This window comes from Oncorhynchus tshawytscha, linkage group LG06 (assembly GCF_018296145.1).
Source record: "Oncorhynchus tshawytscha isolate Ot180627B linkage group LG06, Otsh_v2.0, whole genome shotgun sequence".
In the NCBI taxonomy this organism is placed as follows: Eukaryota; Metazoa; Chordata; class Actinopteri; order Salmoniformes; family Salmonidae; genus Oncorhynchus; species Oncorhynchus tshawytscha.
This window is the reverse complement of record NC_056434.1, coordinates 36,073,425-36,091,166: the sequence shown is the minus strand read 5'-3', so window position 1 is coordinate 36,091,166 and position 17,742 is coordinate 36,073,425. Positions and strand designations below refer to the sequence as shown.

Below are 17,742 nucleotides of genomic sequence, written 5' to 3'. Positions count from 1 at the left end.
AATGTTTTGTAAACTCAGTGTATACAGCGCCAGTCAAAAGTTTGGAACACCTACTCATTCCAGGGTTTTTCTTTATCTGAACTATGTTCTACATTGTAGAATAATAGTGAAGACATCAAAACTATGAAATAACACTTATGGAAGCAAGTAGTAACCAAAAAAGGTTATTCAAAGTAGGCACCCTTTGCCTTGATGACATCTTTGCACACCCTTGGCATTCTCTCAACCAGCTTCATGAGGAATAATTTTCCAAAAGTCTTGAAGGAGTTCACTGCTTTTCCTTCACTCTGCAGTCCAACTCATCCCAAACCATCTCAATTGGGTTGAGGTCAGGTGATTGTGGAGGCCAGGTTATCTGATGCAGCACTCCACCACTCTCCTTCTTGGTCAAATAGTCCTTACACAGCCTGGAGGTGTGTTTTAGGTCATTGTCCTATTGAAAAACAAATGATAGTCCCACTTAACGCAAACCAGATGGGATGGCGCATTACTGCAGAATTCTGTGGTAGCCATACTGGTTAAGTGTGCCTTGAATTCTAAATAAATTACAGACGGTGTCACCAGCAAAGCACCCCCACACCATCACACCTCCTCCTCCTTGCTTCACGGTGGGAACCACAAATGCAGAGATAATCCATTCACCTACTCTGCGTCTCACAAAGACTTGGCGGTTGAAACCAAAAATCTAAAACTTGGACTCATCAGACCAAAGGACAGATTTCCACGGTCTAATTTCCATTGCTCGTGTTTCTTGGCCCAAGCAAGTCCCTTCTTCTTATTGATGTCCTTTAGTAGTGGTTTCATTGCAAAAATTAAACCATGAAGGCCTGATTCACGCAGTCTCCTCTGAACAGTTGATGTTGAGATGTGTCTGTTACTTGAACTCTAAGAAGCATTTATTTGGGCTGCAATCTGAGGTGCAGTTAACTGTAATGAACTTATCCTCTGCAGCAGAGGTAACTCTGGGTCTTCCTTTCCTGTGGTGGTCATCCTGAGAGCCTGTTTTCATCATAGCTCTTGATGGTTTTTGCGAACTGCACTTTAAGAAACTTTCAAAGTGCTTTAAATGTTTTGCATTGACTGACCTTCATGTCTTAAAGTAATTATGGACTGTCATTTCTATTGGCTTATTTGAGCTGTTCTTGTCATAATATGGACTTGGTCTTTTACCAAATAGGGCTATCTTCTGTATAACAACCCTAACTTGTCACAACACAAATGATTGGCTCAAACGCATTAAGAAGGAAAGAAATTCCATAAAGGCACACCTGTTAATTGAAATGCATTCCAGGTGACTGCCTCGTGAAGCTGGTTGAGAGAATGTACAAAGCTGTCATCAAGGCAAAGGGTGGCTGCTTTGAAGCATCTCAAATATAAAATATTTTTGGGGTTACTACATGATTCCATATGTGTTAATTCATAGTTTTGATGTATTCACTATTATTCTACAATGTAGAAAATAGTAGAAATAAAGAAAAACCCTTGAATGAGTAGGTGTGCTCAAACTTTTGACTGGTACTGTATATAAACAATATCAAATATACCTGACAGTTAGTTGTGTTGGTCTATTATCATTGGCAGGTCAGGAGCTGGTCAAACCTGGACCTGGGGATAAAACTAGTTTCAACTGGTGATGCAATACCCAACTTCACACAGATTAGAAAATAAACACCCTGTCACGACTTCCGCCGAAGTTGGCTCCCCTGCCTGTTTGGGTGGTGCTCGGCGGTCGTCGTCACCGTCCTACTAGCCTCTACCGATCCCTTTTTCGTTTGTCTGTTGGTTTTGTCTTATTAGTTTCACCTGTGTGTATTTTGGTTTAATTAGCTTCCCTATATGTAGTAGTTTGACCCGCCCTTGTTTTGTGCGGGATTGTCTTTTGTTACGTGTGTACATATTAGGTCGTGGTGTATTTTGTTTTCTATACTGGACACCCTGTGGTTTTGAGTTGTCTGGTATAGTGTCCTGCGCCCTGTATTTTATTGGGCTTATCAGTTTGGTGTGCAATAGTAAAGCACTTTACTCCGTTACTCTCTCTCTCTCTGCGTCTGATTCCTGCACACACACCTAGTCCCGCGTGACACACCCACAGGAAGTCCAAAACAATCAGTATTATGCCAATACAGGGACACGTGGGTGTGTACAGTACATCTCTTTGTGATCCTTTTACAAGCACTCATAGTGAAGAAACCAGCCTATACGTACAGTATACAGTATCAGACCTGACTATACTCTGGGGTACAGAGTTACAGTAGATATTACACATACCAGTCTATTTAGATAGTGTTGATAATTGTAGACAATTGAGAGAGGATGGAGACAGGGCGAGACAGACAGAAAATCAGAGACAGACTGATATAGAGAGAGGAAGGTATACAGATTGACAGAATGGTGTGGAGGGAGACACAGAGAGAAAAATAGAGAGAAATGGTTGTTTCTGATGGTCTCAATCTCCAAAGAGAAGCAGTTTGGATTTCCCCCTCAAAACTCCCTAAAATACAGGTTTCTCGGGGATCTTTGATACAGAACTCTCTCTTAATTGTCTGCTCAACAATACATGCTCTCCTCTCTGTGCTGCAAAATGCTGAATAATTTAGGTATACTGGTAAGAAACTGGTAAGAAAGTTTGGCCACAATTCAGTGTCTAAACTGTCTTAATGGTATGATGCATTTTCATGCACTTCCTAGTATGACAAGTGCTAATCACAAATTAAAGTAAGAAGAGGATTTCAACTAGATTTTTTTCAAGAGATTTTCCTAAACATTTCTGAATGAATCCTTAGACCTCGTCACACACTTGAGTAAATCTCTACCCACACTTCTCCATTCTCCACCAAAGGCCTGTGCAACACACCAACAGTGTGTGTGTGTGTGTGTGGCCGCATGCGTGCATGTGTGTGTGAATAGGGATGTGAAAACTGCACTTCAGCGTCTGAATGAGGGAGCTACATCCTTCCCTGGTGCCGGTCCAGGGGCCTACACCTGGCCACAGGGGCCTGCTCCTACAAAAAGACAACCACCGATTAGGGCACAACAACAATTTCAATGAGAGGCAAAAGGGAAGTGTTCAGGTAGAGTGAATTTCACTTCCTCATTCTTGAGACAGACATGGTGGAGCATGTATTGTATAGGTATAATGAGACTACATTTAGTCCATTTACCACAGGTAAACCAGAGTGTGATGCCTTGATTATGCTCACTGAGGCAGTGAAGATAGGTCAGACTATGCTAAATAGAGGCTTGCTTGAGACAAATAGAGAGAGTACTAGACTGCCACAGTGGTTATAGTGATAGAGACTGAAATAGTAATAGACAGTGATATGACTTTTGCTTTTTCATCACTGTGTGGCAGCCTATCATTTCTTCCTACTCATGATGTGTGGGTGGGAGGACACTGATCTAGGATAAGGAGGAAATATGATTATTATACATCCTGGTGTTCCCCCTATTATATGTCAGTGTGGTTGTATTAAAAGAGAATGGTTGGAAAAAGGAACTGTTATTCTAGGCCCAGCTGAGAGACAATATTAGAGGTTCTCCCGTCAAGAGGGCGTATCCACCCCCTGTCACTCAGCTCACTGTCACAAATGTGGGGTTATAAATAGGAACAATGCGTAATCTTGTATTTACAGTGAAGTTTCATAAGTAACAATCTGTGGTGAGCCACCCTGGATCCTCTTTTGACCAAGAGCACATCACTCATAGCAGATGTTGTGGGTTATAGTTAGCCCACAAACCCTGGACTGCAACCCAATCCACTACTACTGTCCAGGCAAGTGGAAGGGTGCCTTGTAGAATGAATGTATTAGGTCATGTTTGAATCAAACTCAAAGGGCTGTAGTGAAATGTATGTTTACTTATAACTAAATATATCTGCATTGTATCAACTTTGATATAAAATTAGAACGATTATATGATTTAATGTCATTAGGCCTACAACATATGTGGATTGCTGATGCAAGCACTCAGTTTCTGATTAAAACTTTTCTAGTTGCAGGGTTCCAGGGGCCTTTGTCTTCCTCTGTATGCTTGAAATCCCGAGGATATCCCAGGAGGTATTGTTCAATGTGAATGCAATGAAAGGACCTTCAGAATTTACCATATGGACCACAGTTGGCATAGGGATAAAATGTTTTTTTGTTTGTGAATTTCCACTGCTGGCGATAACATGAGACACACTTCCTGCAATTAGAATTCTTTAAGCAGTGACACGTGCTTTCAGTGCATTCTCGCTCCCTAATAGCCTAGCATCCATCCACTAGCGGGATAGGGGTGTCGAAACAAAACTAGCATGTCATTGAATTCCCATTTGCATAAAATCCCTTTAGAACCAGTCAAATGGAATGTTACAGTTGTCACATACAGGTCTACCTCCCCTCCCAGAGGACCTGAGCCCTAGGATCATGCCTCAGGACTACCTGGCCTGATGACTCCTGGGTGTCTCCAGTCTACCTGGTCATGCTGCTGCTCCAGTTTCAACCGTTCTGCCTGCGGCTAGGGAACCCTGACCTGTTCACCGAATGTACTACTTTGTCCCGAACATGCTGTTTTGACTCTCTCTCTCTACCGCACCTGCTCTTGACCTCTTGATTCTCAGCTATGAAAAGCCAACTGACATTTGCTCCTGAGGTACTGATCTGTTGCAACCTCTACAACCACGGATTATTATTTGACCCAACTGGTCATCTATGAATGTTTGAACATCTTGAAGAACAATCTGGCATTAAATGGCCATGTACTCTTATAATTTCCACCTGGCACAGCCAGAAGAGGACTGGCCACCCCTCAGAGCCTGGTTCCTCTCTAGGTTTCTTCCTAGTTTCCTACCTTTCTTGGGAGTGTTTCCTAGCCACCATGTTTCTACATCTGCATTGCATGCTGTTTGGGGTTTTAGGCTGGTTTCTGTATAGCACTTTGTGACATCTGCTGATGTAAAAAGGGCCTTATAAATACTTTTGATTGATACAGAAGGATGGGAGTAAAATACATGATGGGTAATTCAGTCCCGCGTTAATCCAGTCTTACTGATGATTATGATGCATTACCATTACCTGCTTTCCAAGACCCAATCCCAAATAAATTAATATCTATCTAATACCTAAAACAAAAACTCCAGAACAAGGTGCTGTATGACATTTTAACTTCCATGTGGTGCTCTACAGGATATCAGCCTGCTGTCAAAATATAAATAAATGCTGATCTCTCTGTATAAGAGTCAGATTGACATCCTAAATGTTTGTTATGATCAGTGGTGATTTTAGCAATAAAATCTTGGCGGGGCAAACTCCCCCCTCAAATGTGTTTTGATGCATGCCAGCGAAGCCACTACACAACACAACACTAAACAGTACATTAATTGCACTATAACGATGACAAGCGGTGCCCACAAACATTTAGGGCCTACATATAGCTGTCCTAACAGCAGAGCTTCTTTCCAGCACAATGGAGTGAATCCTTACCACTACTACACCTGGCTATCAGCGGAGCCTTGTCTGGCAGCGAAACAATTAATTCAGCCTCATTTACTGACTTTTTAAAAAGCATAGCTGATATGGCTGACCATATCTCCCTGGCATATTACATCATTTATGCAGCAGCATATAAGACATTTTTGGACTCCCCTTGTTGTGCGCGGTGGAAATATATTTACAATTCCGAGTTGGGTGATAGTTCAAAACGTATTTTCCTAGTCTGACATCCCAGTTGCAAAGCTTGCGGTTAGCCACTGTCAACGATTCCTTCCAAACAACTCATTGTTGAATTTGCGATTTCCAACTTGTTGTGTAATGTTTATGTCCAAAGGCAGATGAGCGCCGATACGTTTTATCTATATTTTCTCTTCTCTTCATATGACAAGGATTTAAAAAAAATTGCCATTAGACTTAACTCACGATGATGACTGCTAGCTAAGATTGTGAAAGTAAGATGTTGACATGATCAGTCCAATCAAACTACTGTACATATAATGTGATTTGACGTAATTTCTGTGACCAATGACCTTGAGCCTTCTTGAAAGGGCACTTGTAATATAACTCTATGGTAGGACCCAAAGGGCTGAAACTTTGGATGTCAATCATTACTAAAGGACTGAAGCTAGGCGATTGCGCAAGGTCCCCATGAGTGACAGATTTCTGAGCCAATCACGGTGCAATGCTCCTATTTTCTGCTGGCCCCCCACCACCACAGAAAGCACTGAGCTAGGCTGAAACACCTACATTTTGGAGCTGCCTTACCCAAGAAAACAAAAATGAGACCCTGGTTGTATGCAGCTTTATTAACTCAATTATATATATATATATATATTACATTGTTTGCAAACTGATATGAGACACATATTAATGCCAAAATAGCATGCAAGCCCCGCAAAAAAATAATATTTATATATTTATTTTTTTGTGCAAAAAATGTGGGTCTCAGAGTTTTATCTGCCCTGAATGACGGGTCGCCACTGGTTATGATACAGCCTATTATGTGTTGTATATTAATGACCCTGACACAGTTTGATTGCAGAAAAATTGCCAATTTTGCTTGTTTCGTTACAATTTGTTGACTGAACAAGAAGATGATGCAATCAAGAATGTGCGATCTATCGTCGCAGCATAATTTTCACTTTCAGACCGACGTTTCTCAATGCTCCACACAATTTGTTACACTTAATCAATGAGTTGGATACACATAGGGGCAATGGGTTAAGGTACACAACCAACTGTGAGAATACATAATAAATTAAACTCGTCATCTCTGTTCAATGGGGAAGTCCAACTATATGACATCACGACGCCTATAAAACGTTTCTGCCCGGCATTGAACTGAAAACAATTAGAACACTTACATAGTAGTACACGTCCACAGTAGTACACGTCCACAGTCAAACAGCCGAAGCGTCTAAGCATTAAAGATGCAAAGGTAAGTAACATTTTTCATATCTGTACGTCAGGTAAACAGATCATTTTCTGGTAATCTGCGGACTATAGTAGTTAAGTTGATACATGTAGAATAGAGTTCGATTGATATTTCCAAGAGCTCGGCTATGCTTAGTGAATGTACTGTGCTTTTAGACTACTGTAAAAATAAAAAATACATATTGCATTGATTGTTGCGAGGTAGTGCAATGGTAGTCTCTCTCTAGAATAAAGACGTGCTCTTTCAATGACACTTCACTCACCAATGTTGCCGATATACTACCCCTCTTTTTATAAGTATGTAGGCTATTTGCTTTTTCCCTACATGTTTCAGCTGCAAACCTCAGTTCGCTGACTGGCTGATAGAACAGGTGCGGACCGAGCAATACACTGGTTTGTTCTTTATTGACAACAATAAATTCAGAGTCCCGTGGAAACACAATTCTAGGAAGGATTGCTCCGAGGACGACCGTAAAATATTCAGGGTAAGGAATATATTGTGGAAGGTGGCCAGAGCTATGCAGAAAGTCAAGGCAATAGAGGCTGTGGTTTGATTGTGAACTGCAGCGCATGAATCATTACATTTTGTATGTATAATAATCTAATAAGTAACTTGTTATGATGACAGTTCAATTATCTGGCACATCAATTATCTGGTTACAGGCATGGGCAGTGGTCAGTGGGAAAATCAATGAGCATCCCACTGACAAGGCAAAGTGGAAGACCAACTTCCGCTCTGCACTGAACAGCCTGTGCAGGCGTTTCAAGATGGTGGAAGACCACTCCAAGGACTCAAACGACCCCCATAAAGTCTACCTGGTCATCAATGAGTGTAAGATCACTATGGCTTGTGTAACTTAAATGCCACAAGACTGTTAGCCTGCTGAACTAAAGCATATGCATTAGCTCAGGTAGCCAACTTGAGTCTCCTCTTGCCCCAATTGTTTTAATGGCTTTTTTTTATATATATATATTTTTTAAACAGATAACTATGAGAACCCGCACATAGAAGAAATCACTCTGGAGAACTATGGCCTTGACTGTGCTCTCATCCCTACAGAAAACACACCCCCAGGCATGGAGGTATAGTAACAGTACATCTATATTGAACCAGGAGCTGGTTATTTAACCCAGACCTGATCGAAACCATGATTCTAGTCTTATTTTTTTAAAGACAAACTTATGGTAACTCTGTGAATGTATTTTTATCCCCCTCCACAACAGCATGATATACTGAACTTTAGCAACCTAACCTTGAACCCCCTAGACCTGAACCAACACACAGGTACAGCCCCCCACCTGTAGAAAGTAACTCCTTACAATGGGTTGTTAATGACAAACATTTTAAATACAAAATTCTGGAAAAAGCTTTCTAATGACATAAGACATACCTCTTCCTTTCTTCTCAAGAGAATTCTATACCGGTACACACACACCACTCAGTGCCACCAGTCCTAGTACAGCAGCCATACTACCAAGGTATGCCAGGGCCATACAGCCACAAGTCAAGGAAATCCATACATCCAACTTGTTGTGTAAATATCATTTTACCATGTATTTTCTGTACTAGAAAATAAAGTGCATTTCACTCATGCAGTACAATGTAACTTATTTGATGACGTTTCCGATCTCCCAACAGTAAATCCGGATGCCCTACTCAACCTGCCTGCCGCCCACTCATCCCTCTGGGATTTGGAGATCACCATCTCCTATAGGGGGAGCGAGATGCGAAAGACCCAGGTGTCAGGCCCCAGGGTTCAGCTCCACTACCAGTGTAATGCTCTCGAGCCCAACACCCAACCCCTCTGCTTCCCCAGCACTGACGGGTTGCCAGACCACAAACAGGTGCAGTACAGAAGCCCACCTGGTGCTCCTACCATTCACCTGCACTACTATCTGTGGTTCTGTGTACATGCCTGTGGTTTTCCAAAATGTCTTTATTAGGGCTGTACGCTATATCGGTGAACATATCGGAATCGGACGCTATTAGCTAAAAATGCCAACATCGGTATGGACCCGATGTCTAGTTTAACGGCGACGTGAAAAACCGACGTCAAAGCTGACGTGTATACCTATGACGCCACGTACAATTTTGCGCTAAACATGCAACACCGCATTCCTAACCTAGCCCACAATGTCTGCTGTGTGGTTCGAGTAGTTAACAAGACAGGCAGTCATTTAAAAGAGTAAGAACATTTCTGTGAGAACTCAAATGTAAAATCCATTAACGCCAACATAATGGCTTCATTGCCCTTGACAATCACCCGCTCTGTCGTGGATGATGTTGGCTTTCGCGACTGGCTGAGAACCGTTACACACTAATGTTACCAAGTGTGCTAATGTTCAGATGTTGCCCTACCGGAGTTCCACAGTAATAGCTTCACGACATGCTATGGAACACAGTTTGAGTCTTTGTGTGTACAAAAGATGCACGTCAAATAACACTATTTGACGCGTTGAATAAGCTTTTCATTTGACACGTCAAATAACATTTCTATTATAGAATGTTGTGTGTGTTGACTTTGCACGTGTAAGCCAAGTATCAGTAGCCCTGTCAAAGCTGTACAAAAGTCTGCAAACACCGGCCACTAACTGTATTTACAATACCGCATTATTTGTTTGACTGCAACCTCTGGGCTAGCAAGCTTTCGCTTGGTACCTAGCTAACACCAATATGACCAGTAGAAACTGCAGTCATTTTCACTATTCTTAGAAATGATTTAGGAATCCTTGTGAGTAACTATTTCCCTATTGAAATTTCAGTTCATGAACATAAATGGCTAGCCAGCTACTTAAACCCTTTGCACAAAGCTAACGTTATAAGCAGCCAGCTAGCTTCATCTGGCTAGTGACGCTCGACCTGACCGTGTTGTGACGCTAGCCACAATAGGGATTAGGCACAATAGTGGAATTTGCAGTATGCCTTCAAAATAAAAGTACCTAGTTGAAAGCGATGCAAAAGGTTAAAATGGTGGAATCATGCCATATTTTGACTAGATAATGTTACATTTAACAAGGTTGGAATGTGAAGCAATAAAATGGGGCATCAGTCTATTCTGTGACGTCCACAGAACACAACTTTGAAGTGTTAATGCAAATATTAGCATTGTAGCTCTTATCACGTGACTGTGAAATCACCTCCCCAGTCAGCCTATGGTGTGCATTGACATTCATATTCCACTGTACAGCTTTACCTAAGGATTGGGGATCAATGAAATGGTAACAGTCAACTCTGAGGACAACGTTGGGAATTGAGTAATCAGACACCAAAACATCCGCGCAGTACATACTACCTCAATTGGCCCGACCAACCGCACATTGTCTAACCATCTGCATTGTCCCACCACCCACCAACCCCTCTCTTTACCCTACTGCTACTCTCTGTTCATCATATATGCATAGTCACTTTAACCCTAACTACATGTACATACTACCTCTAAGCCTGACTAACCAGTGTCTGTATATAGCCTTGCTACTCTTATTTTCAAATGTCTTTTTACTGTTTTATTTCTTTACTTACCCACACACGCATACCTTTTTTTGCACTTTTGGTTAGAGCCTGTAAGTAAGGATTTCACTAAGGTGAAACACCTGTCTTGTGTATATACACCTGTTGTATTTGGTGCATGTGACAAACTTTGATTTGATTCAGTATTGTTTTTCCTCTGGAATATCGTTCAATACACACAGGTTGACAAATGTCCCGCAATAAGAGCTACGATGCTAATGTTCTCTGGGTATCACTGAGTAGACTGATACCCCATGTCATTGATCCACAATCCATAGGTAAGGCTGTACAGTGAAAAAAGTATGCCCCCAATGCAATTCTAAAGTATAATACATCCAGTGTGATTTCAACAGATTTGTCAAATTAACAACATACCAACTTTGTTTAGCATGATCTATTTAATTATGGCATAATTCTACAATTTGTATTCATTTGCATCACTGTCAATGACCTAGCCTTCAAAATAAATGTAATGGAAAAGTCCACTTTTTTATTTTAACCAGGTAGGCCAGTTGAGAACAAGTTCACATTTACAACTGTGACCTGGCCAAGATCAAGCAATGCAGTGTGACAAAAACAACAGTTACAAATGTACAGTCAACACAATAGAAAAATCTGTATACAGTGTGTGCAAATGAGGTAAGGCAATAAATAGGCCAATAGTGGTGAAGTAATTACAATTGCGCAATATAAACTGGAGTGATATGTGCAGATAAGGATGTAAGATAATGTGCAGATAAGTAGAAATACTGGTGTGCAGAAAAACAAATATGAGGTAGGTGGTTCGCTGGGCTGTGTACAGCTGCAGCGATTGGTAAGCTGCTCTGACAGTTGACGCTTAAACTTCAGTGAGGGAGATATCTCAAACTTCAGTGATCTTTGCTATTCATTCCAGTCATTGGCAGCAGAGAACTGGAAGGAAAGGAGGTGTTTGCTTTGGGGATGACCAGTGAAATATACCTGCCGGAGTGTATGCTACGGGTGGGTGTTGCTATGGTGACCAGTGAGAAGTTGGAGCTTTACAGAGCAAAAACTTTATGTTGTGAGGGCCAGCCAACGAGAGCATACAGGTCGCAGTGGTATATGTATATTGGGCTTTGGTGACAACGGATGGCACTGTGATAGACTGCTATTTTATAAATGACGTCGCCGAAGTCAAGGATCGGTAGGATAGTCAGTTTTACAATGGTATGTTAGGCAGAATGAGTGAAGGAGGCTTTGTTGTGAAATAATAAGCTGACTCTAGATTTAATTTTGTATTGGAGATTCTTAATGAGTCTAAAGAGTTTATAGTCTCGCCAGACACCTAGGTATTTATAGTTGTCAACATATTCAGAACCGTCCAGAGTAGTGATGTGATCGGTTGAAGCGTGTGCATTTCGTTTTGAGAGAGACCTGTGGCACCCTCATAGACTGCCAGAGGTCCGGACAACATGTCCTCCGATTTGACACACTGAACTCTGTCTGAGAAGTAGTTGGTGAACCAGGCGAGACAGTCATTAGAGAAACCAAGGCTGTTGAGTCTGCCGATAAGAATGCGGTGATTGACAGTCGAAAGCCTTGGCCAGGTCGATGAAGATTGCATAGGGGAGAAGGTACTGTGGGATTTGAAATAGTCGGTGAGCTGTTTGATAACTTGTCTTTCGAAGATTTTAGAAAGGCACGGCAGGTTGGCTATTGGTCTGTAACAGTTTGGGTCGAGTGTCTTCCCCCTTTGAAGAGGGGGATGACCACGGCCGCTTTCCAATCTTTAGGAATCTGAGGTTGAACAGACTAGTAATAGGGGTTGCAACAATGGCGGTGGATAATTTTAGGAAGAGGGTCCAGATTGTCTAGCCCAGCTGAATTTGTATGGATCCAGATTTTGCAGCTCTTTCAGAACATCAGCTGTCTGGATTTGGGTGAAGGAGAAGTGTGGGGGGCAAATTGCTGTGGGGTGTGCAGAGCTGTTGGCCGGGGTTTGAGTAGCCAGGTGGAAAGCATGGCTGGCCGTAGAGACATGCTATTCGAAGCTAGTGCAGTACGCCACAGGGTGTTTTTGTGCTGGTCAAGGGCAGTCCGGTCTGGAGTGAACCAAGGGCTATATCTGTTCTTAGTTAAATAAGCATGCCCCTTTCGATTTTTATTTTTAAAGATGGCTCATTTATTGTGGCTAGCTTCACGTAGATGTGTCCGGCCACCATTAATCAAATAAGAACTATAAATTAGGGTTATTTTAGATGACACTTAGCTATATAGTTAGCTAGCTACCTACTGAAACAGATTGTTATTTTGGTATGTTTTTGGGGAAGAACATTGTTTGCATCCATGAGCAAGCTAGTTTTTTTTTTTTAATGACCAGCACTGTAGGTGCACAAGACAACTTTCTAGAAGAAAAATAAACGCACACCTATTTAGGCGAGGTGCTGGCTAGCGGAGTAGGAAACTTGAAAATAAAGGAGAGCCGCACTTTAGGAGCTCAGATGCAAAAATGTAATATCCAACATTTCGACAGCCAAGCGGTCTTCATCAGGGTATAATCACACACACTGCGGGATGACTCGTTTTTATATAGTGTCAAAAGACACAGGTGTCTAAACATGGCCAAGAGTGGCCTAATATCATTGGTTAATTCTCAAATATAAAAATGGCACGAGACAACTTTACCAGCAGCGTAGCATATGAATCGTTGTGACATATGAAATACGAGTGATAGTGTAATAACTACGTTAAAAAAAGTGAACTCGTTTAAATTGTGACGTGCAGTCCTGATTACATTTTAGGGTATCTGAGAAGTAAATAGAAATGTATTTTGACTTGTTGAAACAAAGTTTAGGGGTAGATTTTTCGGATTTCTTTCTCTGCAAATTGAACGAGTGGATTACTCAAATCGATGGTGCCAACTAAAGACTTTTTGGGATAGATAAAATAAAATTATAACAACGACACTACATGTTATAGCTGGGACCCTTTGGATGACAACCTGTGCCGGTGGAAAAATATTTTGATGTGGGGCGCCATCCTCAAACAATCGCATGCCATGTTTTCACTGTGATAGCTAATGTAAATCAGACATAGTAGTTAGATTAACAAGAATTTAAGCTTTCAGCTGATAGTCACTTATGTACCTAAATGTTTAATATCCATAATTTGATTTTATTTGAATTACCTGCACTCCAGTTTCACCGGAAGTTGTTCCGAATGCTGCTAAAATTTTAAATATTGCAATGTCTTTTGGCAAGGGAAAATATTGCTATCGGCCAAAAATGTAATCGGTGCATCACTAGTCTTTATATGAAACTGACTGGTTCATTCCCTAGCAATATACATAGCAACAAGACGCACTATTTTATTCCAAGACTAACTTCTTTGTGCCTCAATTATACCAGATTGAATACACCAACTGCATCCTAGGAAGCGTCCAAAGGGGTCTTCTCCTCGAGGTACAAAACACTGGTATCTATGGTTACCGGCAGGACAAGTGCCACGTGTTCTCCAGTACTAGCAACCCCAGAGAGGCACACCCTGAACCGAGGAAGATGCCTCAAAATGAAATGGTACAACTGTTGAGCTTCCAGCAGTACGAAAATGGTAAATATGGCTCACTGTCCAACACATTTTTATATATATATATACAAACTCAGCAAAAAAAGAAGCATCCCTTTTTCAGGACCCTGTCTTTCAAAGATAATTTAAAAAAATCAAAATAAATTCACAAATCTTCATTGTAAAAGGTTTAAAAAACTGTTTCCCATGCTTGTTCAATGAACCATAAACAATTAATGAACATGTACCTGTGGAACGGTCATTAAGACACTAACGGCTTACAGACGGTAGGCAATTAAGGTCACAGTTATGGAAACTTAGGACACTAAAGAGGCCTTTCTACTGACTCTGAAATACACCAAAAGAAAGATGCCCAGGGTCCCTGCTCATCTGTGTGAACATGCATGAGGCATGCTGCAAAGAGGAATGAGGACTGCAGATGTGGCCAGGGCAATACATTGCAATGTCCGTACTGTGAGATGCCTAAGACAGCGCTACAGAGAGACAGGATGGACAGCTGATCGTTCTCAGTGGCAAACTACGTGTAACAAGACCTGCACAGGATCGGTACATTGGACCATCACACCTGCGGGACAAGTACAGGATGCCAACAACTGCCTGAGTTACACCAGGAACGCACAATCCCTCCATCAGTGCTCAGACTGTCCGCAATAGGCTGAGAGAGACTGGACTGAGGGCTTGTAGGCCTGTTGTAAGGCAGGTCCTCCGGCAACGTCCCCCTACTGGCACAAACCTACTGTCGCTGGACCAGACAGGACTGGCAAAAAGTGCTCTTCAATGATGAGTCACGTTTTTTTTCTCACCAGGGGTGATGGTCGGATTCACGTTTATAGGCAAAGGAATGAGCATAACACCGAGGCCTAAGGGTCCGTCAGGGTCTGGGGTGGTGTCACAGCATCGGACTGAGCTTGTCATTACAGGCAATCTCAACGCTGTGTGTTACAGGGAAGACATCCTCTTCCTTTGTGTGGTACCCTTCCTGAAATGATATGACAATGCCACCAGCCATACTGATTGTTCTGTGTGATTTCCTGCAAGACGGGAATGGCAATGTTCTGCCATGGCCATCGAAGAGCCCGAATCTCATGGCTAGTGTTTTTCAGTCTGTAGGAAGGCCTCTTCGGTGTCCTAAATTTTCATAACTGACTTAATTGACTACTATCTGTAAGCTGTTAGTGTCTTAACGACCGTTCCACAGGTGCATGTTCATTGTTTATGGTTCATTGAACAAGCATGAGAAATGGTGTTTAAACCCTTTACAATGAAGATCTGAAGTTATTTGGCTTTTTACGAATTCTTTGAAAGACCGGGTCCTGAAAAGGGACTTTTGCAGTTTATGTGCACATTTCTCTAAGACTGTCTGTCAGCGCTTTGACAACCGTCAACATTTTTCAGACCTGATAGCATTTAAGGAGAACAGGCGAGGCTCTCCTGACTATACCATCCACATGTGCTTTGGTGAGAAGTTCCCTGACGGAAAACCCCTAGAGAAGAAACTCATTGTTGTCAAGGTAACCCTTTCATGAGCTTTAAATCAGTAAGACAACAGGCAGAATACTAACATAACCAGACATGGCTCTCCAACTCTGTTCATGGAGAGCTACAATCCTGTAGGTTTTTGATCCAACCCTGATCTTGCACACCTGATTTGAATAATTAGCTGGTTGAAAAGCTGAATCTGCTTAGTTACAACTGTAGGTTCACACCAACCCCAGAAGGGTCGCTCTCCAGGAACCGGGTTGGAGAGTCCTGCCCTAGAACAAACCTATATAGTGTGCTGCATATCCTATTTTTGAAATGGCTTCTCTCCACCTCTTGTTTCTCATTCTCTCTCCCCTATTCTTCCAGGTGGTTCCCCTGGTCTGTCGTTACTTCCACGAGGTGGCCCAGGAGGAGGGGGCATCGTCCCTCCAGAATGACAACATCAGTCTGCAGATCTCCCACCACAACAGCCTGATGGAGCTCATCAATGCCACCTGGCCCGACGGCCCACAGCACGCCATGGGGCAGTACTTCTAGACCACCAATTGTACCACATCACCAGCCCTTATCTAGAAACGGTACCTCACTACTGTATCACTTAATTGAATCTTCCAACAGGAAAGAAATGCTTAGCAAGTGGATATGTAATGCAATTGTGTACGACTCAAACTTGTAGATCTTTGAAAGTCAAACAAATGTTGTTGGAGAGCCCTGATCTAACACCATTGTTCCTGGAGAGCTACAGTCCTATAGGTTTTAACTCAACCCTAATCTAGCGCACCAGACTTGAATAATTAGCTGGATGATAAGCCGACTCAGGTTATTTACAACTGGGGTTGGAGCGAAAACCTACAGGATGGTAGCTCTCCAGGAACAGGCTTGGAGAGCCCTGTGTTAGATTATTCTGATCTGTGTCATGCAGTAGTATAGGCTGTCCTTCTCTTGACTAGGTGTGTGTGTGTGTGTGTGTGTGTGTGTGTATATTTTTAAATATACATCAAATTGCTGCGTGTTTGTAATGTGTTCATGTATCATTGTGGTATTTTCTCTTCTACTGAATTCCCCTGTGTCCCACACTTTAAACCTGTCTAGGTCGCTCAACCCTTCAGTCTGTTCTCTTTTGTATTGAAAAATCTGTTTTATTGTACTGAAAGTGAACAAACTTCACCCTGGCATTGAAAAGCACTTTGTATAGTATTGCAAAACAAGATTAATAAACTTTGCCTTGTTTCCTTACTTTGGTTTATAAGATTTTACCCAGTGAATTATGAAATGTTTACTTTAGTACTGTATGTCATCCCTCCTAGCTATCAATCAAATATATTTAAGTAATTTTTACTTTGGCAGTTGTCAAAGTGCTACCCAGCCTAAAACCCCAAAGGGCAAGCAATGCAGAAGCATGGTGGCTAGGTCAAACACCCTAGAAAGGCAGAAACTTAAGAGGAACTAGGCCCCTGAGTGGTGGCCAAACCTCTTCTGCCTCTGCCATCAGGAGATTCAGGCTACATGGCCATAAGGCTAGATCATCAAGACTTCTTAATGTTCAAAGACCAACTAATGACCAGCGGTTATATAGGGTGCAGCTGTTTAACACCTCAGTAAGTATTTGTATTAAATAGAAATCCATTCAAGTGTTGAGGTCAACAGCAAGTCCCGGACAAAGTAACATGTCCGTTGACACCAGTCATTGTTCCATAGTAGCAGGCAGAACTGTATATGACAGGGTGGCTTGGGGACAGCCAGGTAGTCCTGAGGCTCAGTGGTTACTTTGTCTAACACAAACGGTATGTTCACCAGTGCTGTTGCAAACATGATGCAAGTCAAGTGGGTTCCTTTTGGCTAAAAAAAATGCAGAAAACAAACCACTTGCTTTCATCTAGGAATGATTTTCACTGCTAGTAGTACTCGTCAGTTTTATAAAGTTGTCATGCTTCGGGTTGACTTTAGCCTTGAATAAACACTGACGAGAGCGTTTTTAAATAAATGCTTTGAGATGCATAATACCCTGGGATTTCAATGGTGAGAAATAAAATGAATACCAATAAAATTATTTTATTACAGATTGTCCCAGATATGTACAGTCGAGTGGGACCTCCAGGCCCAGTACGACAGTCAAGGCAGTAAGTATAGCAGAGCAGCCAGAGGGGGAGAGAACCCTCTCCACTGGCTCAGAGCAAACCATTACGCAGAGGTGAAAATTCCAGTTCAGGTTTTAAAATGAATTCCTATGGAGAAGTGTAATGGCTGCTTTAAAGCTAGAATGTACAGTTGGGTGCTTGGACAGACCATATCAAAATTAGTTTT

At 41.9% G+C, this 17,742-nt stretch overlaps 1 protein-coding gene across 1 annotated transcript; it reads left to right on the top strand.

The window, feature by feature from the left end:
* The first annotated feature begins 6,759 nt into the window (after positions 1-6,759).
* On the top strand, positions 6,760-16,674 carry LOC112252506 (interferon regulatory factor 7-like). The gene is made up of 10 exons (XM_042323230.1): positions 6,760-6,906; positions 7,237-7,387; positions 7,566-7,734; positions 7,888-7,985; positions 8,127-8,187; positions 8,313-8,381; positions 8,542-8,747; positions 13,779-13,980; positions 15,352-15,467; positions 15,805-16,674. The coding sequence occupies exons 1-10, from the start codon at positions 6,899-6,901 to the stop codon at positions 15,973-15,975; spliced, it is 1,251 nt and encodes a 416-aa protein (XP_042179164.1). The 5' UTR covers positions 6,760-6,898; the 3' UTR covers positions 15,976-16,674.
* Positions 16,675-17,742: the final 1,068 nt, after the last annotated feature.